This window comes from Buteo buteo, chromosome 2 (assembly GCF_964188355.1).
Source record: "Buteo buteo chromosome 2, bButBut1.hap1.1, whole genome shotgun sequence".
NCBI lineage: Eukaryota > Metazoa > Chordata > Aves > Accipitriformes > Accipitridae > Buteo > Buteo buteo.
In genome coordinates this window covers 6,046,842-6,069,851 of record NC_134172.1, presented here as the reverse complement: position 1 = coordinate 6,069,851, position 23,010 = coordinate 6,046,842, and the positions used below count along the sequence as shown (strand labels likewise).

The 23,010-nt window shown below is 48.4% G+C and overlaps 1 protein-coding gene across 2 annotated transcripts; it reads right to left on the bottom strand.

Annotated features, from left to right (window-relative positions):
• Positions 1-159: 159 nt before the first annotated feature.
• Positions 160-21,763, bottom strand: LOC142038838 (cryptochrome DASH-like). 2 transcript variants are annotated; one of them, XM_075044680.1, is made up of 14 exons: positions 21,483-21,763; positions 21,185-21,357; positions 19,246-19,339; positions 17,833-17,963; positions 16,782-16,930; positions 16,316-16,404; positions 14,188-14,261; positions 12,366-12,455; positions 10,345-10,424; positions 8,965-9,024; positions 7,714-7,871; positions 3,761-3,880; positions 2,548-2,724; positions 160-898 (listed from the first exon to the last, which is right to left on the bottom strand). In XM_075044680.1, the coding sequence occupies exons 1-14, from the start codon at positions 21,546-21,548 to the stop codon at positions 794-796; spliced, it is 1,566 nt and encodes a 521-aa protein (XP_074900781.1). In that variant the 5' UTR covers positions 21,549-21,763; the 3' UTR covers positions 160-793. The 2 variants fall into 2 exon arrangements, with proteins under 2 accessions (XP_074900781.1, XP_074900779.1); XM_075044678.1 differs by having other exon boundaries at positions 160-901; positions 21,483-21,761.
• Positions 21,764-23,010: the final 1,247 nt, after the last annotated feature.

Here is a 23,010-nt window from a genome sequence, read left to right as displayed (position 1 = left end):
CTGGTACCAAAAGCAGCCTGGGTGCTGCAAGGACTCCAGAGCAGTTTTCACGAGGAACTTAACTGTTTCTCCAGAGTACTGTAGGAGACACAGTAAAAGAACATCCTCTGAAGCCTCCCTCTGCCTGTGGATCTCTGTGGAAATGAGGAAGATAAAATATTCCAGTAGCAAAACTTTTTATTGCACAATGATCAGTAGTTTTAAAGCCTTAAAACATGAAATATGAGGATAAGAAAGTTCACTAGAAAGAGTTCTGACTGAACACCTGCCACATAAACCATCTGCTCCAGTTTGTAAAGAGGCAGAAATTTAGCTCTAACAGCTGTAAGCACCAGTGCAAAGCAAGAGGCACTGGAAAAGCAGCCACACCTCCTCCAAACAGAAAGGCCATGCCATTTTGGTTAATTAATATTAGTTAGACAGCCCCTTTCAACCACAGGACTTTACAGAGTTGAGAGTGATACACTGTCTGTGGGGGTCAGACCCTCAGCACTGAAGGGAAACCGCTCCTGGAGAGCGACAGGCGAACTGCCTAGGAGCTCACAGCCCCAGCCTAAGCACCAAAGGGAAAATACCAGACCCGATCACCACAATTGGTGCTAATACACAACCTCCAAATACACTCGTCCAGCTCATGACCTTGGAAAGAAGGAAGAGGCAGATCCCTAATTTCTTTGTTGTGGCCAGACTTCTATCATTGGCTTGGCTCAAGGAGATCAACCGTTATCCTGGCATCTTCAGCAGTGAAAGCTCCCACTGAGCGCTTTTCCAGCACGCACCTGGACAGCCTTCATCATATATCTTTCTTGTGAGAAAAGTAAAAATCTATCCCTCTGTCCTTGTGCTGCATTGGTGTGTGTGCAGGTCCTCTTCTGCCCCTGGGATGGGGACTTCTTCCCTGCTGCAAATGAAAGATGAACAGTGAGGTATTTGCTGATGCTGCAGAGTGAATCTGATCCCAAAGCAGCTTTGACATGCAGAAAAATGTGCACGTGGCACTTCTACCCCCAAGTTCACTAAAAAGGCGGGGAGGCCTGACAGGCACGGCTCTAGGCTTGGACTTAGGAAGCTAGGGTTTCTTGTAAGGTGTGGGCTTGTATTTTCAAAGGTATTTTGATACTCAGTTTTGAGGGGCTAGGAGGGGAGGTTCTTCTCCAGGCCTCAGTAACACTGGGCCAACAGTCCCCCCCAGCAGTATTTTAATTTTACAAGCACAGTGTGGCAGTGCAGGTCCACAGAGCCCCAGGTGAGCTGGAAAGTTGATCAAAGTGGAACTCCTGCCTGATGGAGAAGCTTTTGGGTTCAAGTTTCATCACTGCCTCAAACCAGTGTCTCACCAAGGGGCTCCTTCACAGAGTCCTTTCTCTGATCTCAGGTGCCCTCTTAAGCAGAAGGGTAATAATCCAGGCTCTTCAACAGCATGGCCAGAAGTGGAAGGCTTTGCTTCTGCAAAACTTTTCACTCATGCAAAGGAATCTGGCTAGAGATATTTGGTACTGCACCCTGGGATTAAAACCCAAAATGGAGACATGCTTCATTCTTCATTAAACATAGTATGACAACTAAATTTGAGCCTCCACAAAGTATCCTTACTCAGGAGGAGGCAGGGAGGATGCATGGGGGAAGACGAAATGCTGAAAACCCCTCGAAATACACAACCATTGGTTACATCCATTTCCTTCTTCCCTTCCAGCTCCAGCGTCACTGACCCCACCCAGACCTACAGAGCACTTCCCTTCCATACACATCTCCTCCAAGAACAGCAGCCCAGTCAGCAGATCCAAGTCTTGACATGTCGCAGGATCCACATCTTAATCTGTTCCCGTTCTAAAGGGCAGATACACCCAAAAAGCAAAGTGCAAGGGCCAGTCCCCATATTTACGGGTCTTGCTGGCTCCAGTTTGGATGCACTCAAGCATGGTAGGAGTTCCACCTCATGAACAGAGTGGAAACCGAGCATCAACCTGGGCTCCCTTCTGTCCGTCTGCATCGGGGGGTGGTTAGGCCAGTGGAGGCCTTCAGAGGTACCCCATCCTTCCACTCATATCTGGCACTATGTATATCCAGGAGTAAAAAAACTGAGTAAGAAGAGCTACCTATGAAACATGCATGGGTTCATTCTTCAGCCCTAAAGCCAACTGGCCTGGCACAGTTTCTGTCCATATGATGTAGGGTGGCTTTGTCAAGACTGTATTTTGTGACAGTCCTTAGCACGTGGTACCCTCAAATTGTGCTTGGACAAGGTTCTGGAAGGTTCTTATTGGCCCTGGAAAAATAGTGCTGGGGAATACACTAACAATGTAACTGTCTGGATGACAGGAGGTGGGTACTTGGGCTTGTGCCTCAGACCTATTTAGTTCCCTAGGACAGACACAGCTAAATAAGCCTGGCTGCACAGTCCCTGTGCAGGGCTGGATCACCCTCTGCTGTGACGTAACGTGACTTTGCATTAAAGCAATTTTTTCCCTTTGTACCTGAGAAAGAAGAGCAGAATTCACAGCCAGTCCTGGAGCCCTCCCACTCCATCCGAACCTTCCCAGTACTCACGGGCCTCTGGTTGATGTGTTGGCTCCACTCTGGGGCTGTCACAACTGGCTGTGGGTAGGTCTCACCTAGAGTTACTCCTGCCTGGGAGAGAGCAGCACTGTTCAGTGCCCAAGGGGTGTGGATATCTGCTCCCTTTATGCCCTGTAGTTCTGGGACCCACAGCCGGACGTAATCCCCCTGCAAACAGAACCAACAGGAGACAGTTCTATTCAGTAACAATCTGTAAGTGCTTCCCAGCAAGGGTCTTTCTTAACATGAAAGAAAGAAGCCTGATTTCCAGGTAAAGAAGCTGGTGTACTACAGCATCAGTTACCTCTATCCAGTCTTAGCCCCTCCTGCTAAACCCTCTACCCAGAATTAGTGCCCAAACGCAGAGACCTGGGTGCTGGAGCAATTCTCCCAGGCTCACTCTGCAGGCAGAGGAGGGAGAGGTGCTTTTTCGGTACAGTTCACCTGCCCTGTTTAGGACATAGTGTCACTCACAAGAAGTCCTTTTTTCTTTCCAGTGACTGAAGGAAACTAGCATGACTAGCTCAGCTGCACACTCTTGTGCTTGGGAAGATGAACCCCCCTTGCCTCTCAATCCCTCCCATTAACTTTACTGCTGTGTCCCCTGCTAGGACTAGTTTCTGATTCCTTGCAAAGTCCTGCCAGCTACAGTGCCAGAAGGCAACAGCGTAGCTTGCCATGAAGATAAGGAACAGGGTGGAAACAAGTAATCTGGTATGTGAACACTGGTTAAGCAGATGGAAAAGGCGATTTATCTGCTCCCACCACTTACAGAGGCTAGCCAGAGGAGTCACAGGTTTAATCTACTCTCCAGGACCTCCCAAGGTGCCATGTGAGCAGCAGCATCTCTCTTGTCACTTCTGAGTTCTCCAAGAAGCTGCTCTGTGCTCAGGGAAATGGCTGTGTCAGATATGGGTGGGATGTGGCTGTTACCCGGAAGAAACAGTGATGAAACACTAAACACACAGACCAACGGCAGGGCAGGGAGGGCATACAGAGCACCAGCCTATTTGGGGACAGCAGCAGATTGTAAACGTAAGATCTTCCTGTACAACAGTGAGGAACCTGCCTGACTGTTGGCAAGGAGATCACAGAACTATTTTTGCAGCAGTATCCACACAGCAGATTGATGTCCTCTGTTCCCTGAAACTATCACATCGGCTTTGCTGCACTATTCATTGCAGGGCAGCCAAACAAGACTTACATTGCCGTCGTAATCCAGGCCTTGTTTAATCATGTTAAACTTCCTGTTCTCCCGTGGGTCATTGCCAATACCAGCGCTGTATAACCAGTTGCCATAATTGCTACAAACGTCATAATCCACCTTTAGAACAGAGGAAGAAAACAATAAGGAGAGCTGGGCCACCCCTTAATGAATCTTCTCTCCCCATCCACCCTTTATCTCAGGGGGACAATTCCTTGCATGGGAATCAGTCTGGCCACACTGGGGTAGTCAGAGCTCTCCCATGTAGGTACAGCCATCCAGCTCAGAAGAGGACCATGCTGCATGGCTGTTTTGTACAGCTGGGATCAGTTTCCCAGGCTACTTCACTTCGTGGTCTGTAGGTCACTAAGACAGGTAAAAGTCCAACTAAATTCCCTCTCTTTCTCAGTTTCCTTTTTTTTTTAAAATCCTCTTTCCGCCATCACCTGGCAGACTTCGTGACAACTAGCCCTAGCTTTTGAGTGCTCATATTCCAAGAAACAGTAGCCCAGTGCATTTCAAATAGGAGAGAAAATTCTTCCTGACCAGTTGCCCAGAGAACACACTAACAAAATCATTGCTGCAGATCCTATTAGGCAGACTGGAGAAAAGTCTAACTCAGACTGTATGGAGTGACCACACAGCATGTATGAAGATGCAATCAATACAAACACTGCAGTTTTTTCCCTGCTATACTCAGCCTTCGTCAGGGAATAAGCCTCAAGTCACAGGGACTTGGCAGAGAGAGCTGCTTTACTAGGGGAAACACTAGAGCTCTCATGACGTATTTAGTAGGCTGCACATCGTCAAGTTATTGTACATCTGGACAAATACAAAGCTCTCAAGGATGCTTATGTAAAATAGAGCAAGGCTCCTGAAATGGGCACAAAAGAGAGCAGAACACAGTCCAGTCTGAGTGCTTTTCAGCTGGGCAGGGTGGCTCAAATTCAATATCAGAAGCTTTCCAGTTGTAGGACAATTCAAACATGGCTCAGGAGGGGAGTGGCAGTGATAGCAAAAAGGGCGTGGGATCTTTGAGCGTTCCTAGGAGGGCTGTCCGCATTGCGAAAGTGTAGCACTGGCAGCTGCGGTAGAGTTTGCAAAGACACGTCACTGAGCAGGTTGAGTGCTGTTCTCTTCTCCCTTTACTGGAGCCACAGCAACAACCAGTCCACACAGTGATGTTTCCAAAATCTCAGCCACTCCTTAAAGCAAGGAGCTCAATGCACCCAGATGGCAGAAGGCACAGGGGAATGGGCTCTGCCAAGTTCCCTCTCCCCTTCTCTGCAAAACCAGCCGAGAGCTGGGGTCAGGGTGATCAATAGCGAACTATGCTCAGTGTGCACCAGGCTTCCCCTTCCCAGCAGCACTTCCTCCAGTAAGTGAGATAAGGAGGGGAAGAAAGATGCCATCGGAGGCCTGATTGTGCGATTAACATGCAGGAAAGCGTGTGTGGGAGGTGAGGGCAAATCCAAGGGGGACTGGAGGAGGCAGGCTCATTTCCCCCTCAGCCTTGCCCCTTCCTGGCATTTTCTTCTGTTTCTTTCTCTCCCTGTCCTTGGGGCCTGACCCTGTGTATGAAATCATAGCCGAGGTGTTCTCTGTTCAGGACACCAGAAGTCTCTGGCCTTTCCCCCAGCTTCAGTGAGTTGCAGAGAGCTTCCCTTAGTCTCCCTGCCCATCTGGTGTGGATGACAAACAGCCTCTTCTTCACAGACACATGCAAACACTCAGTGGGCCTTTGCCGGAAGTATCAGAGATGAAATATGCATTGCTTTTCCTTTTTAGAGGCAAGCGAGACCAATTTCAGCTCTGTACTGTCCTCTACCATTCTATAGCTGTATCTCCCCCATCAAACTGATGTCTCCTGCATGTTACTCTGGGGATGCCACCAGGTTAAAGGAACAGAGCTGTCTAGCAATGTATTAGTGTGACATAAGCTGAAAGGAAGGGACAGGACACCAGGATCAGCCTGTGCCACACCAACCTACAGTGGCAGTCAGCATCTGGAGCTTCCCGAGATGACAGGGCTAGTGCAGAGTGCTAAATCCTGCTTCCAGCAAGGCTGGTAACATTTATGCCCATGTGAATAAAGGTAAGTAACCCAGGGAGCATCTTTCTAGTAGTGCGAGACATTCCAGGTCTTCCTCACGTGGGGAATAGGACCTGGAATCTTCCGTGGCCCTCTGTGTCTGACTGCAAAGTGAACCAAGCTCCTATCTGAGGTAGGCAAGGCTGCCCCCCCAGCAGAGCAAAGCCTCGATTCCTGACTCCCAACTCTTAATCCACGGGTGACTTTGAGTATGAGCCTTGCCTGTACATGAAGCAAGCTGCCCTCTCTGTGAAATGAAGTCACCTTTGTAGCTGCTCTGAAAGCCATAGCTGATAGATGCCATCAAAAGCCAGATACTACAAAACATTCAAAGCAGTCCTAGAGGCTCACTCTGCAGGACAGGCAGGCACAGATGTGTTTGTGCATTTGCGTGTGCTGTACCATTCTTCTGGAGGGCCCCTGTGTGACATACTCAGGCTACAGGAGTTAGATCACCCATACTGAAAGGCAGCCCCTGGTTGGCAAGTCACTGCTACAAAGCTTAGGGCACACAGGGTATCAGCTATCTTTTACAACCCACTGAAACTGCAAAAGAAATGCACTCAAGGTAAGATTTTCCATCCTAATTCCAGCTAGGATATGGAGGATAAGGCCACTGCTTTTCTGATACAAGTTCTCTGGTGCCATTTGCTGGGGGCTCTCACCCTTATCTGGGAAGGCATCACTGCACGGAGCTACCAACAGCACTTTCTGGAGGATCCTGCAGAAGTCCTGCACTGTGTTACTGTGCAGGCCCACCACTGCTCACAACAATGGTGTGAGATGCAGCAATGGGAAGAGCACTCAGATCTTCCTGTAGATCTCTGCAGCCAAAGCCATGTCACACCCCAGCTCCAAGGAAGCTCAAAAAAAAATTACATTCACAAAAAAGGCTTTCTTAATTGCAGATAATGGTGAGGTGACTGGGCTTTCTCTGTACCTCCAGCCATCCTAGTGAATAGAAAGTTTCCTGACTACGAGTAGCCTCTTACCTACCCACAGATAAGATCTTTAATGTGAGGCTGGTATTAGTATTTGGTCTTTTTCAGTCTGTACCATTCAGTCTGGTGAAGAACAAATGCAGGTTCACCTCCTCAGCCTCAGTTTTCAGCGCTCAGCATGGTGCTACTGACAGTCTCTCCATCAGTATTGCCAGAGATAATGGCAACCGAGCAAAGATGCACAGGGCTGAACTGGGGACTGCCAGCCTGTTCAGACCCTCCTGGAAGAAGCTATGGGGACTGAGGATGGAGAAGCAACCCAGCTATTTAACTGAGCTTGCATGGCTGCTGATTGGCATATGAGAAACAAATGGGTGCTCCAGTTGTCAGGAGTCCTGTGACTTACCAGAATGAAGAAGGATGCCTCCAGCCAGGGTGGAGCTCTCTGGAAGCTGATTCAGCTATTGTCCATACTCGCCTGTGCTTGACTAGATGACTTCCCTGTCCACAGCAATCAATGCAAAGATGCTGTGCCAATGCTGGCTTCAGTGGCCAGAACACATTTCTTTTTATGTTCTATTTCTGGGCTGTCCTCCTCCCCAGCCTCTGGGGTGAGCAAATCAGAGCATTGTTAACATAATTTATGTTTTGAGTTTTCTCAAGTGTGACAAATCTCTGGCTAAAACCCTACATGGAGGATCAAAACTTTCATTGCAAATTTCCTAGCTACATCTTGGTTGATGGCAGCTTCACTGTGGCAAAACTCCCTTTTCTTACGTGAGCTTTGGGAAGTACATACCATGCAAGCAGTATATACATGCACTTCTGTATCCTTCCTTATTAGGCAGAGCTGTCCTCCTGTCTTTCACTCAGGGCAGGGAGCACAATGAACTCCAGATACACAAAGGGTTCAGTCTTACCAGCAGGTATGCAAACCATTCTGCCCCCATCCTCCAGTCCAGACCCAGGTCCTTGGTGAGAAAGCTGGCGACGTTCTGCCGCCCTCTGTTAGACATGAAGCCCGTTGCAGCCAGCTCTCGCATGTTGGCATCAACAAAAGGAACCCCCGTTTTGCCTTCTGCAGAGACAAAAGACAGAGCTGGGACATGATGACATTTTTGGGCACTCATAAACCAACCTGTGGTCGTGCATTCACAGCCATCCGAGCAGGTAAGACATTGCCAGTGTACAGTGGCAGGGAGAGATTTCTGTGAGGTTTAGCTGGCATGCAGCCACCAAGATCCACTAGAAATTAAATGGGAAATAATACTGAAAATTAAAATGAGGGGAATTTTTGGCAAGGAAAAAAACAAGGTACAGAAAAATCTCAGACTGGAAAAACCATCAGGTGGATTGCAGGGAATTTGCAGAGCAAAATAAATATGCAGACAATAGTGAGATGGGCCAAGAACAGAAAGATTCTTGACAGGTGACTAACAGCAGAAAGGGATGTATTGGACAAGTCCCCAAGGGTTAGTACCTGAAAAGTAAAGAGCCTTGTTGATTGTTAAGGAAAAGATTTATTGTACCTGTGTGCAAATTGATACAGACGGCATTAATGTGAAGAAAGATATACAGGTGTGTATGTCATTGATTCTGATAGTTTAATCTGTTAGTTCCTCCAAGTTTTGAGATATTGTGCTTGCTATTCATGTGACAATAAAGTTATAAAAGCTAAAGAAAAGCAAGGATATTAAAAGGCTGTGGCATAACAAAAGATGTGATTTATTCTAATGCTGTTTTAACCTTCTAACCAAAACCAATCAGAAGAACAAAACGTAGTAGGCATGGCAATCTAGCATTGATAAGAAGGGCTGGTCAGCCTCTGTGTGACTAAACAGAAGGGACCAACAGGTCATAAACACTTCCACCTGGGCAGTAAAATGTAACTGCAGCACATCTCACGAAGTGTGTACCAGCTGGACACAGCCTGGCCATTCATGATACCCTGTGGGCCTGCTCCTGTACGGCGCTCAGTCTCAGGGGAAGCCAAGTATCCTGCACTCACACTGAACCAAGGGGTTGGGTTTGGTGGTAACAGCTTAAATGACAGGCCCTGATCATGCTGACAGTTCCCCTATGTAAATCTGAGTTAGCATTAGGGCACATGTTAGCATACAGACACATGGAAACCAAAAGTACACTTAGCCAAACCTGTGGTTTCTACTGACCTTTCCAACAGTCAAAGAGCTGAAGGTCCTTTTTCCAGGGGACCTCTTTGTTTTGAAGCCCTATTGAGGAAAAAAATGAACGGTTAATGAAGACAAATGCTGACACAGGCAGTTATTAATAAAACAATGACAGCGAGAGGCGCCTTGGTTGACACGAGATGTTAGGATGAAGCTAGCCCTCTCAGTGGTATTACAAACAAGCCACGTTCCTTCTGCAAATGTTTAGAGATGATCCATTCCTCCTTTCAGGTGTTGCCAAGGGGTGTCTCATGCACACGGAGGATGCTTAAGCCCTAACAGATTTTGATTATTTGTTTTTTGTTGGTGTTTGCTCTTTTGTTTTTTAATTAAAAATTACTCAGACCTCACAAGTGGTCGGAGATGTGCTCTGGCCCAAGCTAGTATTTTCTTGTTCACTTTTTCTCCAGGACTACGTTTATGTGAAATCTGTTTCTGTGACAGGTACTAACCCCAGGATTACCAGGCAGAAGTCCCTGGTAACACTGCTCATGCAGTGGGGTAGGAGCAGATGACGGAGATGAGTTTATGTTTGCAGGGGTCCAGTGGCAATTACAGTCCTCTGTACGGTGGAATGGAGGCAGCAGGAAGGACTCAGCTGTCAGCTCCAGACATATAAGGTTAGGCCCACCACTGGCTTCCAGTGCCATCTGAGATGCTGTAGGGCATTCGAAACAGCCACATAGGCCTGGCAGATGTGTCACAGGCTGGATGCCAGGCAGACTGCCCTAGGGCATCTGAAACAGTGCTGGATGCTGAGGTGTGGGCAGCTACATCACATGGAGAACAGCTCACCCAGCACAGGCATCAGCTGTAGGGTTTCCTGACTATATGGACTAGATATTTGTTGTTGCACAGAGAGTCCAGACCCCCATTTCATGTGTAGACACCTGCACGTAAGTCACTGGGTCTGGAGCTGAATCTCATTCCGATTCCTATGTAGTACAAGGCAGAAAGAATATCTGGTTTCTTGGGATTCACGTTGCTGGGTTGATTCCTGCTCTGTCCCAGATTATCTGGTGAACTTGGGCAAGCCTGAAGCCTGGATTCTCTCCAAAGGTGGAATATCTCCGGAAACAGCATCTTTACTCTTATTGTGCTGTTGTTTCCCACTGACACATGTTAACAATACTCCCCGTATCTAATCAGATTTGGGGCAAAAGTCTCAGTGTCTACAGTGCCTAACATAGCAGTGTTGAGGCACTTCTGTGCCAATGGGAAGTCCCCAGCAACATTGCAGGGTGGTGACACAAGTGCTATGAGAAGAACATTTGTACAACCCAATGCTGACAGTCTCTTCTCTTTACTTTCCCTTTTGTAAGACTGTACCTTTCCTCTCCAAATATAGTGATCCATACGCACCTCTTAATGAGAAAATTCTTCTGCCATACTTCAGGGCCACAAATCGAAAGTAATCCCGCCACAGCAGTTCAAACAGGACCCTAAAACACAAAGCCATGTCTGTATTGCACTGTGGGTCAGATAAAACTACTGATTCAGGATTTTGCTTCCATAGCACCCATCATTAACGCCGTGAGGTTTATTCACAGTGCGCAACTTCATATACCTTCCCATGGTACCAGGTCTTGCCTCAAGCCTACTTATCTAGCTTGCACCTGGATGACTACAGTGAAGGCAAACTTTGCATGAATCACTTGGGAAGCTTTCCTTAACTCAAGTGCAGGAGCAGAATTTCAGGAAACCTGTTCCTCATCCATCCCTACTGGGATGTAACTCTCCAAAGAGCAGGGTGAGGACCTGATTCAGCTTCATGCTTCCGCATGAGCAAGCATGTCAGCACATTCCTAAGAGTTTTGCACTGATTTAAGCAATAACCTTTATAAGGGACTTGAAGGCACCTTTCAAAACTAGGTTTACATTGGTCTAGCTCATGAGATCAGCTGCTAGGCCTGCAGAAAATAGTTTTATATAAAAACTTTTATATAAAACCAGCTTCTTATAAAATGATGGCACCCCAGCCTCTGAGACCTGCTTCAGCGATCTGGCATATTGGAAATACTCTGTTTGGCTGATGTTTTTGCTTACAAGATCTTTCTGGAAAATCTGATTACAAAACAGGACACTGTCTAAATGCTAAAAACTAGTGTCATGACACTGAGGTTCAATCAGTCCCTCATGTGCAGCCACCACAACCTATACTTCACTGTACAGTTGACTACCGTCCCTAGGAGCTTGACAGCTTCTTTTTTGTAGTTATTTATCACTTTAAAATGCTCAGATCACCATGGCACCCCAGCTGCAGGCAGGCTGGCTGACTATTAGATGGAAAAACATGAGTATGTTAATTTCTTTAAATCTTTCCTTTCTTAATTGTCTTTGAATTAAAAAAAAAGGCAGCATACATTCAACAGGCAAAAGGTCGATATTTTTTCTGTCATTTGAATTTTAATGAAATTGAGTATTTTGGCCAGAATCGTTGGCAATGTTCTGCCTGTTCTTCACCAACCACTGTGCTGTTTGACATGTTGCAAATGTAACAAACCAACACAAAAAACAGTTCCACAGTTTGCACAGACTTTCTGGTTTGGGTTTCTTCCTATCCAGGTCTAGTGTTAGGGCAGGCTCTAACATGAACCTGCTTCTCCATAAGAGCTTCCTACCAGGCTCTAATTCACAGTGTCTGGGCAGATTAGAGTGCATGAGAAGTTCAAGGCCAGCCCAGGGATTGATACACTGACTCAACTGTCCCCCAGACTCCTTCAGCACAACTGACAGGCATGTGAGCAGTCAGCAGTGAGGTGAGGAAGAGCATGGGTGACGAGGCAGGATGCATTAAGCCCACTTCTGACAAGGCAGGATGCATTAAGCCCACTTCCTAGTCCCCTCTTCCCCGTTGCTATGGTGGTGTGGTCATGGCCAGGCAGCCGAGCAAGCAGGGGGCCATTTGCTGGACTGTGGCCAGAGGTGGTCCTGACACCATGCGATTTTTACAAGTCGGACAGTCACTGAGACTTTTGGGTGAAACCCTGCTCATGTCCTTGGCATGAGAAACCCTTTGGCTTTTATTTGTAAATCATTCTTCTTCCTTATCATCTAGCACATAATAACAATACAGAGAGGGATGGTGCTGATTTACAGAGATCAGTTTTAAAAATCATGAACCACAATTTGCCAGCAATAATAATGACAACTAGCATTAATAATTTTTACTTATAAAGAGACTAAAGCCTCTGGATGTCAAAGGCAGACTAATAAATCCATACTGAAACAGAACTGCAATGCAACCCAGAGGAACCAGACAGAAGGCACAGGAAAAACAAACATTCATTAAAGAGAAAGTTAACAAATCACTCTCTCCTGTGCATGAGACGCCAGTTTCCTTTTCAGAGAAAACAAGCCACGGTGATCGTGCAGGGACATACCAGTATGTGCTCTGATTTGCCGTTCTCTCTTTTTCATACTTCTGGATCTGCTCATAGATGTATCGAGGTGAAATGCAGCCCAGCGCCAGCCTGAAAGCAGAAGAATGATGTCCTGAACACAACGTGGGACTGACAGCTTGATGTCTGAGGGGAGGGAGTGGAGGGGCAGTTTTGTGTTTCAAGTTGTTGTCTGAAAACTTTGCTCAGTTTGCAGTTCTGCCACTGACTTCCCAAATGGCTTCCCAAAGTCGTGTGACTTTTTTGCAACTCTGCAATCTGAGAATTAAAATCCTCCCCCTTTCCAAGCATATGACTGTTACAGGAGTCTCCAACCTAATGAGATAAATCGTTTTACAGAAGTTTGACAAGTTTCACCTAGAAGACTTTGATTAGCTGGTGACTTAGCACGCCAATGACAAATCCAGAAATGGATCTCAAATGTCAACCTCTGCATCAACTGTCCTAGCTGTTCAACAGCCCTCCTTTTACTATAAACTTATTTATCATATGCCCAGGGCTTCTTTCCCTGCAGTACCTTAGTGTCTCATTTGAGCAACCACAGAAGGCAAGTGACTTGCTGAAAATCTCAGGCAGGGTAGGAAAACTAGGGAATCAAACCGAGCTCTGGCATTCCAACCCACTGGGCTACTTCCATTTGTTCCAAATCAGTGCTGTGCAAGACAGGAAAGAGCTTGTAGATGCCAACCCCATCACAAAGGGTGATAAAGAACAACTTTTACCTTGATTTTCCTAGAAATGTATTTTACTGCAATTTCCCACTAGGGCTTGTGGAAACATTTGATGTTCTAATGAATTCTGGAAAACAGGAAGAAAGGGCCTAAAGAGTTTTTCCCTAATTGTTGACCAGCTCTAACACTTAGAAATGGCCAGTATGAGATGTGAATGCCTGGCTGCAATCTGACCGGTTCTGATTTTCATTATCTGGCAGAGGAACACTTTGGGGCAGGCAGATCAGGACTGTCTGCTCTGGGCTAATGGCCAGCTTGGAAAAAACAGAGTGGAGGCCACAAATAAATAACTGCAGTGCCAGTGGTCCTGGGATCCCAAAGTGCCACCAGGTGGAGCCATACACTGCAACCATTACAGCACAAAGCCAGTTGAAAATAAGAAATCCTGACCTGTAACAGCCTCAGCAAATTGTTTCACATTGCAGTTATGTCGGGAAAACACTCCAGATGTTCTCAACATTAGGCTGAACTGGGTTCTGCTGCTGCAGTTTCAGTCTGGAATCAATGCTCCCCCTTCCAGCACCAGAGACTAAAACCCGTAATTAGAAGTCATCATATTTACCCAAACAAGAGATACTTTTGCAATAGGAATAATCAGAAGTGTCTCTTCACCCCACAGAAAAATGGAATGGCGGTGAGGTGAGGCAATTTGTCCCACAGTATTCAGCAAACCAGGACTGGATCGAGTTCTGCTTATAGCCCTATCAACACGCTGAAGCTACCCTTCTTCCTTGGCTGCTCTCAACCACCCCACATAAACAAAACAGCACAAAGCCAAAGACAAGTTGTCTGTCTGTCCAGTGCCCTGTCCACATCGCTGCTCCCAGCACACTGGGTTCTTGGCACAGTACTGCTACACTTCAGGAATTCCTAATTGCAGGAATGTTCCCAGGGAACCGCTGCCTGGAAGCGCAATAAAGAGCAGCTCTCCGAGGCTGCTCTACCCCAAGAAAAGGGCAAGGGAATCACACCTAGGCCCCTACCCATGCCCAGTGAGCACTCAGCAGACAAGTAACATCAGTTCGGAATGGGAGCTGAGAAGGAGCTTCCAGCCTCACAACAAAATTCTTTACCATGGTGCAAATTTAGTTGAGTAATCCGTTCCCACCAGTCCATTCCGAGCCTCCTTGTAAGATGCAACCAGGTTCTGTGTGAGCAAAAGAACAAAAGGTTTTAATACTTTATGTGCAACATGCTAAATACGTTTTCTTTCATACTGGAGCCAGGGCAATCTGGCAGGGCTGGGATCCCTCTCATGGCTGCCTGCAAGGACTACAGAGCTGCCAAATTACTGCCTCCAGTGCACAGGAATTAATCAGGCCAGCAGTTTTCATTATAGCTCTGGGATGCGTGTCACAAGCTATGCTCCCCGCTTCAGCCTGTAGCACATTCCTTTCTATAAGCACTATGAACCTGGCTGTGCTGCTCTCTGCCCATACCCGCCTGACTCCAGGTCAATAATCCACTTAAAAGCTCCAGTAGCACTGGCAGCCAGTTCTCTTGCCCATGTGGCTGCTTGTTTGGGTTTGAAAACCAGTGTCTGACAGCACCCAACACTAGCTGCAGGAATCCTGATCACTGTTATTTCTGGGCCACCCACATTTACAGCAGGGTGCAGACCTTCCATTTTCTGAGCACTCTGCTGACAATGCAGAGGACATAGGGAACCCTGATCTCTCCTTGATTCCCTTCACTGCACAGGTTGCAATTGCTAAAGGGCTGTTCTAGCTCACCAAGGAAGACAGTATTTGCGTAACAAAAAAGAAGGAACAGGTTTTCCAGCATTGATTGTATTACTGTTTGATCGCATGCTTGCACTGGTTTTGGTGGGGATAGAGTTAATTTTCTTCATAGTAGCTTGTGTGGTGCTATGTTTTGAATTTGTGATGAAAACAGTGTTGATAACACAGGGATGTTTTTGTTATTGCTGAGCAGTGCTTACACAGAGTCAAGGCCTTTTCTGCTTCTCACCCCACCCCACCAGCAAGCAGGCTGGGGCGGGGGGCACAAGGAGTTGGGAGGTGACACAGCTGGGACAGGGGATATTCCAGACCATATGATGTCCTGCTCAGCAGTAGAAGGTGGGAAAGATGGAGGAAGCGTGGGGGAATGTCCGAGTGAGTCCGTTTGTCTTCCCAAGTAACTTAGGTGTGATGGAGCCCTGGAGATGGCTGAACACCTGCCTGCTGATGGGAAGTAGTGAATGAAGTCCTTATTTTGCTTTGCTTGTGCATGCAGCTTTTGCTTTACCTATTAAACTGTCTTTATCTCAACCCACGAGTTATCTCACTTTTACCCCTCTGATTCTCTCCCCCATCTCACTGGTGGGGAGTGAGGGAGCGGCTGTGTGGAGCTGAGCTGCCTAGTGGGGTTAAACCATGACAATGCTCCCCCAACAGCAAGGGAATGCAGGAACTTCTGTAGCACAGCTGAAAGAATCCCCGGGGGGCTGTCCCAGTGAGTGCACTGGGCACAGCGCACTTCTTAATCCATCTCAGCTGAAGAGATGCTACCCCCTTTATCCACAAAGCTGCATAGGGTCTGATGCTGTTGGAAATCAGCACATGTGTCTTTGTCTAAATTCACACAAGGCAAATTTAAGGCAATTCCTCAAACTAGACCAGGAAAAAGTTCAAAAACGGTCAGGATGCACACACAAAATGCAGTCAGCAGCAGCTTCACTCCACCAAAGTGAGGGAGCAAGAAGTAGCAGTACTTACTGGCTGCAAGTTTTTAAACCACACTACTAGGAACCTCCTACTATTTTTAACTGCAGGCAGCAGCTTGGGTCAGTTGTTCCTCACTCCACCTGCAACTGCAGCCCTTCAGGCCACTTTTCACTCCTCCAAAATGGAGGACCTACATTGCTGATGATGTGGGACAGGAGAGTGGAAAGGGCAAAACGAGGTAAAGGAGCTAAAAAATTGTCCTGATTCCCAAATGTTGATGGAAAAAAAGACTCAAGAGGGAAGGCCACTAAACTAGTTCGTCAGTATTTGGCTTACATTCCCAGTTCCTGGATGACTTCCTTTTTTATTTAGTTTGCCTCTCTGAAAAACTGAAATAATGCTAATTCCCTCCTTTGTAAAGTGTTATACAGGAGCTAAGGAAATATTATTAGGAAGTGAAATTGCAGCCTCACCCACTTGCACAGCCATATGTACAAGTGGGAGGATGTAGACGAGGAAATATAAGAGTTACCGTGTCCCAAAAATAATACTGCAGTCTCATTAAAGCCTGTGTCTCTCCTCCACTGCAGGGGAAGGCTGTTCGTGGATCAGTCACAGGATCTGCCACAGAAAACACCATCACCTTGTTACTCCCTTGGAAAGCATCTCAAAGGTAGGGAGCTTAAAATCTAGGGATGTTTAGCAGTAGGACTGTCTGCTTTGAGGACATAAAAGATTTGTGCCCTGGTCTTCCTTTAAAACAAGGGCCACATCAGACATATTAAAAATTACTGACTAAGAGGATGTTTTCGACCCAGCTGCAGGGCAGCTCCTCCATGCAGGGAATGTACCTTCATTTGCTGCATGAGTGAAGGGAGGCTTAGTTACAGTTTGAAGGGCAACCACGGCCTTTGGGAGGGGTCCATGTTTTGATTGTCAGTAAGAAACATCTCTAAGTAGGATTTCATGGGAGCAACTGCCAAATTAAGTTTTCTTACCCTTCTGTCCCAAATCCTCCATTGTAGGAATACACCCTTCTTCCACCCCTGGAGCCAGAGGCTTTAGCTGATCTGCCATCCGCAGGGTTGGCCGGACCTTCGCCTCAGATTCCACCACTTTTCGGAAATGAGTGTAGACATCAGGCAACCTGTGCAGATTACAGCGCAGTCAGATCTCCACAGGATGGCTACCCTGGCCCCTCCACACAGCACCACACAGCAGCTTCCACAGATGGAGGGTTAGCTTTCCAGGCTGCACTCTCCAGAGGCAGAGTGTGTATTTTTTGATGCATGTTTGTACACTGCCTGGCATAATAGAGGTAGATGTCCCTGGAGCTAGCAGCAAACAGGAGTTCAGTCTTTCACCCAATTTCTTCCTGTTTCTGATGCAAATGGTGCCTTTTCAATTTAAGGTGTGTCCTGATGGGGCAACCCATGAGGTTCACATTTATCTCACCTAACTTCTGATTACCCACAAGGCTGACCTCAATGTAAAAATTTGCAACCTCCTGCTGCCTTTTCAGTCAATGGAGAGAAACAGGCATTTTTATGGCCTGACTCTTCAGCCCCATTTTATACATTTTCTATAGGATACCGTGAATCACTCAACTCCATCCACTACACCTAAAGTGGCTATTGAGGGAGCTATGAAGAGCCCACACGCAAAGGGCTACTGTCATAGGCAGCTGCATTTAGACAGTTGGGGTAATGAAGCAATCCAGCCCAATGTCACAAAGACTCCAGGAACTGCAGACTGAGTATCCAAACTGTGCTGGTGGAAGGGCAAAGAGAAATCAGTCCCTCAAGTCAATGGTCAAACAAACCCCTTGGATTTATGCATACTGAAGTGTAAATCCTACTAGTAGAAAGGGATGAATGTGCCCCTTCCCCTTGATGTGTATGAGCATGACAGCACTGTTCCATAAATGCAGATGGACTAATAGGTCCCTTCCCTGTGGGATCAGATGACTAAGACCCCTCCTGAGCAGTTTACTGGTGTGAGAAACAAATGAGACAGTGGAGGAGTGAGTGACCCCATGCAGCAGCCCACCTGGCAATAGGCCTGAAGGGCAGGTCATCCCGATGATACAGCGTCGATGCCCAGAATGTGTGAATCTTCACCCCATGCTGACTACACACCTGGCACAGCTCCTTCTCTACATCCAGCTCCTCCTGCGTGGCCTAGGGAGAACAAAAGGCAGTGAGGCCATGCCTGCACGGCCTCAGCTCCCACATGTGTACTGACCCTGATCCCCGGTCTTGCCTTCCTCCCTCATCTCAGTTAGCTTCATCTCTTTAGAGAGAGGTGCACACAGACAATCTCTGAGTATTTCCCTCTGCCAAACCCAACAAATGTTTTCACTCTCAATTCGTAGTGCCAATGCCAGAATAAGGAACCCCTTGATGTAGGATGTTGCAGATCTTTTAAGTTTGCATGGACTGGAAGGGTGACTGGACAAATATATGTAAAAGAAATCCACTGAGGGTTATTGAGTATCAGGATAGCATTCCTGTTTCAAGAAGTCCTTGAGCCACAGATTCTTGGAAGCTGGGCAAGTATTCAGGGGAAGTATCTTTACAGATTTGTCCCGCTCCTGTGGTCTCCTCTGGGTCAATAACCAATGTGTTACTGGTCACTGTCAGGAAAAAGGTTCTGGAGTTAGAAGAAGCCTTTTGTCTGATCCTCTGTGGTTGATTTTAGTGCTGCATGGAACAAGACACTATGAGATGTGTAGGTTGTCATTACAAGGGTCTTAGGCCTGACAGCAGTAACACCTGAAGTGCAGGTCACAGAGTGATCCTGCATTAGACAGCTCTGAGGAACAGACTTGGCTAATACTGAGTGCATCTATATACATGCATACATATGTGTGTGTACACAAAGCCCCCAGACCCAGTGGTTTGGATCCAGAGCCCTCCACTGAATTCAGCAGGCTCTGGATCAAACCACTCAGTTAGCTCAGTGAAAACAGGTCAGTGACACACCAAGCCCATGAGCAGTCTAAGACTGGACTCATCTTTCATTCTTCAACACACTGGTGGGCAACTGCCTAAATATGGGTGCTGTCAACTCACTGTGGGCTTTTTCTACACTCAATACAATATGCCCCCTGACAGCTAGCTCCCTGTGCAAGAAAGGTGCCAGGAAGAGGCAGCTTGATGCAAACAGAAGGAGAAATGGACTCAGCTGACCTAAAAATGCCAGTTGCTGGAAACTCCTCTTCCTCAAGACACAGCACTTTCAAGTGATCAATCACAAATTGCTGCTGTCATCCAGCAAGGATTCCCACCCAGACACCTACACCATCCCCATCCCAGGAGCTAGCCAGTTTCCCCAAGGTTAACTATACCATGGACAAGAAAGGCTCTGAACACACAGGATCTACATGACTATTTGGTTGTGGAAGAAACCTCCACAACCTAATTTTATCTTTTAACAATGTCACTCAAATATTTCCCTTACCTCTTCATGGAAAGCCACAGCACTGACAGAGCCCAACTGCGTAATCAGATCACAAACCACATCTTCTGGCTTCCCCTTCCTCACAACCAGGGTACTGCAAACACAAAATATTGACCTGAATTAGGCTTGATGTTATTGTTATTTATGTGTACGGGAGGCCCAAGTCCTGGCCCAGCCACCCATGTACTAGTTCTCTATGGAGCACAGAGAGCATATGGAGGCAGACAGACATGATTTGACTAGCCTACATTTTTTAGGACCCACTGAACACAGTTTGTAAGCCTCTGGGGCTGAGTTTGTGTCAAACACATTTCTACCACCTTGGATGCCTTAGAAAGGATGACTGGGCAGAAAGCCAGGCTGTTACCTAAAAGTAAAACTGTCAGATCTGTTCATCCTCACACACTAAGGCTGAGATGCAAGAACTTGTTCCTCTTCCAGTCCCCTTCACAGGTAGTGGTGGCCTGTGGACAGACCCCTCTCCACTTTCATGTGGGAGTATTCAAAGAAATTCTTTCCTCTGAACTTTCTGTGTTTGTAACAGAGTCAACAGAACTTCCCTCCCACCTTGCAACCTCACCAACTGCCCAGCTGTGTACCCAGGGCATCAGACCAAAAGAGAAGCTGTGGTGAGAAAGTTCATCAGAGGTGGGTGCAGAGTTCTGTGAGGAGCCTCATACGTGACTCTGTCCCTTCTCCTGTCTCTCACATATACACACGTGTGCATGCATGTACACACACCCCCTACTGTGTCATCTAACAGAGGCCTGTGCTGGAGAATAATTTCTTGAAGGGGTAATACAGTGTTTTTCCCAGAACAATTTAAAGCATAACTGAAAAATTTCTTTAAAGGTGGGCTTGGTCTGAAGAAGGCAGAAGCAATGGGTGCTGCTGAGAGAGCAGTTCCCCTTACTTCCCACAGAAAAGCAGAGACCAAGCTGCCCACAGGGAACACCACAGATTGGACGTGGAGGAGATTTCTGTCTACCACTACCATGAAGGTACTTCATGGTTGTGGAAATGGAGCCTAGGTCTTAGCTTGGCTCTTCACAACCACACGTCTATCACTGCGGAAGACCAGTCTCTTATCAGCCACTGACAACAGCACAGCAGCATTCAAGCAGCTCTGAATCTTTTCACTGTGGGGTGTGGGTGTAAATACCCAGTGATCAGTTCAGTCTCCTGTAACATTCACCATCTGCGTGGTCCACACTGCACTGCAAACCCAGAGCCATTCCTCTTGCTTCTACTACCACTGTTTTGCTGCTCTCAGAGAAAACAGGCTGGCTGACACACCTTCTGCTAAGCAAAGTCAGATGTTATCCGGTAATAGGATTCTTCAGCATGTAGACCTTCAGGCCCTGATCTACCCCAGTTATGGTTTCTAAAGGCATAGTGAAGGAGGAATCCCTGAAGACTCCCTTCCCACAGTGTAGCCTACCAAAGAGATTGGGTTTAGCAGGACAGGGCAGGAGCAAACTTAACTCTCCAGTCTCACAAGCCAGGATCCATGATGGTCTGTCTCAAGCCAACTCCTAGGCCAAACTCGCTAGGAACAAGGAAGGACGCATGCCACAGTAGCTAGTGTCATTGCCTAAATCTCAGAAGACTGCCGTTCATGTCGCCAGTCGTCAGGACTCTGGGCAAAGCGCTCAAGGCTGACACCCATCTGTGGTATCCGAGTTCCAGAAAGCAAAATCCTGAATGGCATGCAGCCTGCATGGCTTTTTGCTCCCTTGCAAATGCCACAGCAGGTCATCTGAACAGGGTTATGTATGGGACCTTACTGTACCTAACAGAAGGGCTGTGGGACTCTGAAGTGAGCCATCATCAGAGCCCAGAGTATCTGACATGATTTGACTCACAGCACAGATATGTGTTGAGAACAAGTAGGAAAATAAAATTAGACATGTTATTTGCACAGTGCTTTCTCAACTACCTTCCTTTTTTCTTGAGTGTTTCTCTTAGATCCTTCACGCTTTCCAGCAAAAACCTGAGCCGATGGGGCCCTGTCTTCGGGAAGCCGTAGCAGGGGGTGCCCACGTAGTGCCGCGGGTCGAAGCAATAGAGGGGAATAACGAAATCTGCGTTACTCTGAGCCCAGTGGAGCACCTGGAAACACAGAGAGGGCCATGGCAGCTCTTGGGGGCAGGATGCAGTGCGCACCTCTCCCCAGCCTACACAGGAGCAGGGTTATTTCTAAAGAAATACCCGGGGGGCCGCTGGCCGAGCCCTACCTGGTTATCATGGGCGCGCAGGTCGCAGCGCAGCAGACAGATGGCCGTCCTCGCCGCCCCCGACATGGTGCCTCGACGGGGACCGGTCCCGCCTCACCCGGCCCAGCTCTGTCCTCCCTCAGCCCGGCCCTCAGCCCGGCCCGGCTCTCCTCTCAGCTCGGCGCCTCTCAGCCCGGCCCGGCCGCCTCCGCCCGCCCCGTTCCCGCCTCACCGCCCCGCTTCTCCCCTCAGCCCGTTCCCGCCTAACCGCCCCGCTTCTCCCCTCAGCCCGTTGCCGCCTCACCGCCTCTCTTCTCCCCTCAGCCCGTTGCCGCCTCACCGCCCCGCTTCTCCCCTCAGCCCGTTCCCTCCTCACCGCCTCTCTTCTCCCTCAGCCCGTTCCCTCCTCACCGCCCCGCTTCTCCCTCAGCCCGTTCCCGCCTCACCGCCCCGCTTTTCCCCTCAGCCCGTTGCCGCCTCACCGCCTCTCTTCTCCCCTCAGCCCGTTGCCGCCTCACCGCCTCTCTTCTCCCCTCAGCCCGTTGCCGCCTCACCGCCCCGCTTCTCCCCTCAGCCCGTTCCCTCCTCACCGCCTCTCTTCTCCCTCAGCCCGTTCCCTCCTCACCGCCCCACTTCTCCCCTCAGCCCGTTCCCTCCTCGCCGCCCCGCTTCTCCCTCAGCCCGTTCCCCCCTCACCGCCCCACTTCTCCCCTCAGCGCGTTCCCTCCTCGCCGCCCCGCTTCTCCCTCAGCCCGTTCCCTCCTCGCCGCCCCGCTTCTCCCTCAGCCCGCCCCGCCAGGGAGGAGCCGTCCCGCCTCCGGCTCCCTGCGGCCGCCCCCGCTGTCTCCCTGCCGGCCTGTGGGACGGGCGGGCCCCGTCCCGCGTCCCGGCGTGGCGGCGGGACCGGGACGAGCCCTCAGCGGCGTCGGTCGGGGCTGTGTGGGCACGGAGGGAGGCGGCGGGGCAGGAGGCCGGTTCCCCTTGGTCTGGCGTCCCCGCGCCTTTCGACGGCAGCCTCTCACCAGAACCCTGCCCCGGCCGGTCACACTTACTGCTGAATTTGTGGTGTTTTTTTTAACCACCATAATCTCTTTATCTTCCACATAACAGCAGCTGGCAACCACCTCACACAGCAGCGTGGCCCCGTTCGTTGTGCTGGGGCACAGCCATGGTGAAACCACTCACCCAGGTCTGGCAATTAATAATGATTAGTATCTGTAAGTGCCAAGGCTGCGATATGACCGCACCCTTGCCCGCTGGCATGTGAACCAGCTTCGTGGATAGCTCCCTCACCTGCTGACAAACAAAAGGTAAACTGTAGATTAGCAATAATTGATGTCTTTGACTCCCAGCACTGACAGCAGCAGCCGAAGTGAAAAGGCTTGTCTCATCCTATAGTTTCCGTAAGTCGACGTTGGATGCCAGTGATCACACATCCCTTGCTCACTGAATTGTCCCTCGGGATCCTTTTTTTTTTGGTTCGACAGCTCTCATAATCAGAGGAAATGCAAAAAAAACCCCTGCTTGGCTCAGAGGTCTCCAGCCACAT

What these genes read in the sequence shown, in the direction of transcription:
- LOC142038838 (XM_075044678.1), bottom strand. Translation starts at nt 21,548, where the DNA reads ATGTCGGGGGCGGCGAGGACGGCCATCTGTCTGCTGCGCTGCGACCTG. An exon ending in TCAACTAAATTTGCACCATG is followed by an intron (nt 12,456 to 14,187) that starts GTAAAGAATTTT and finishes TTCTGCTTTCAG; the next exon opens with GCTGGCGCTGGGCTGCATTT. An exon ending in GCCTGGATTACGACGGCAAT is followed by an intron (nt 2,725 to 3,760) that starts GTAAGTCTTGTT and finishes TTCTGTTTGCAG; the next exon opens with GGGGATTACGTCCGGCTGTG.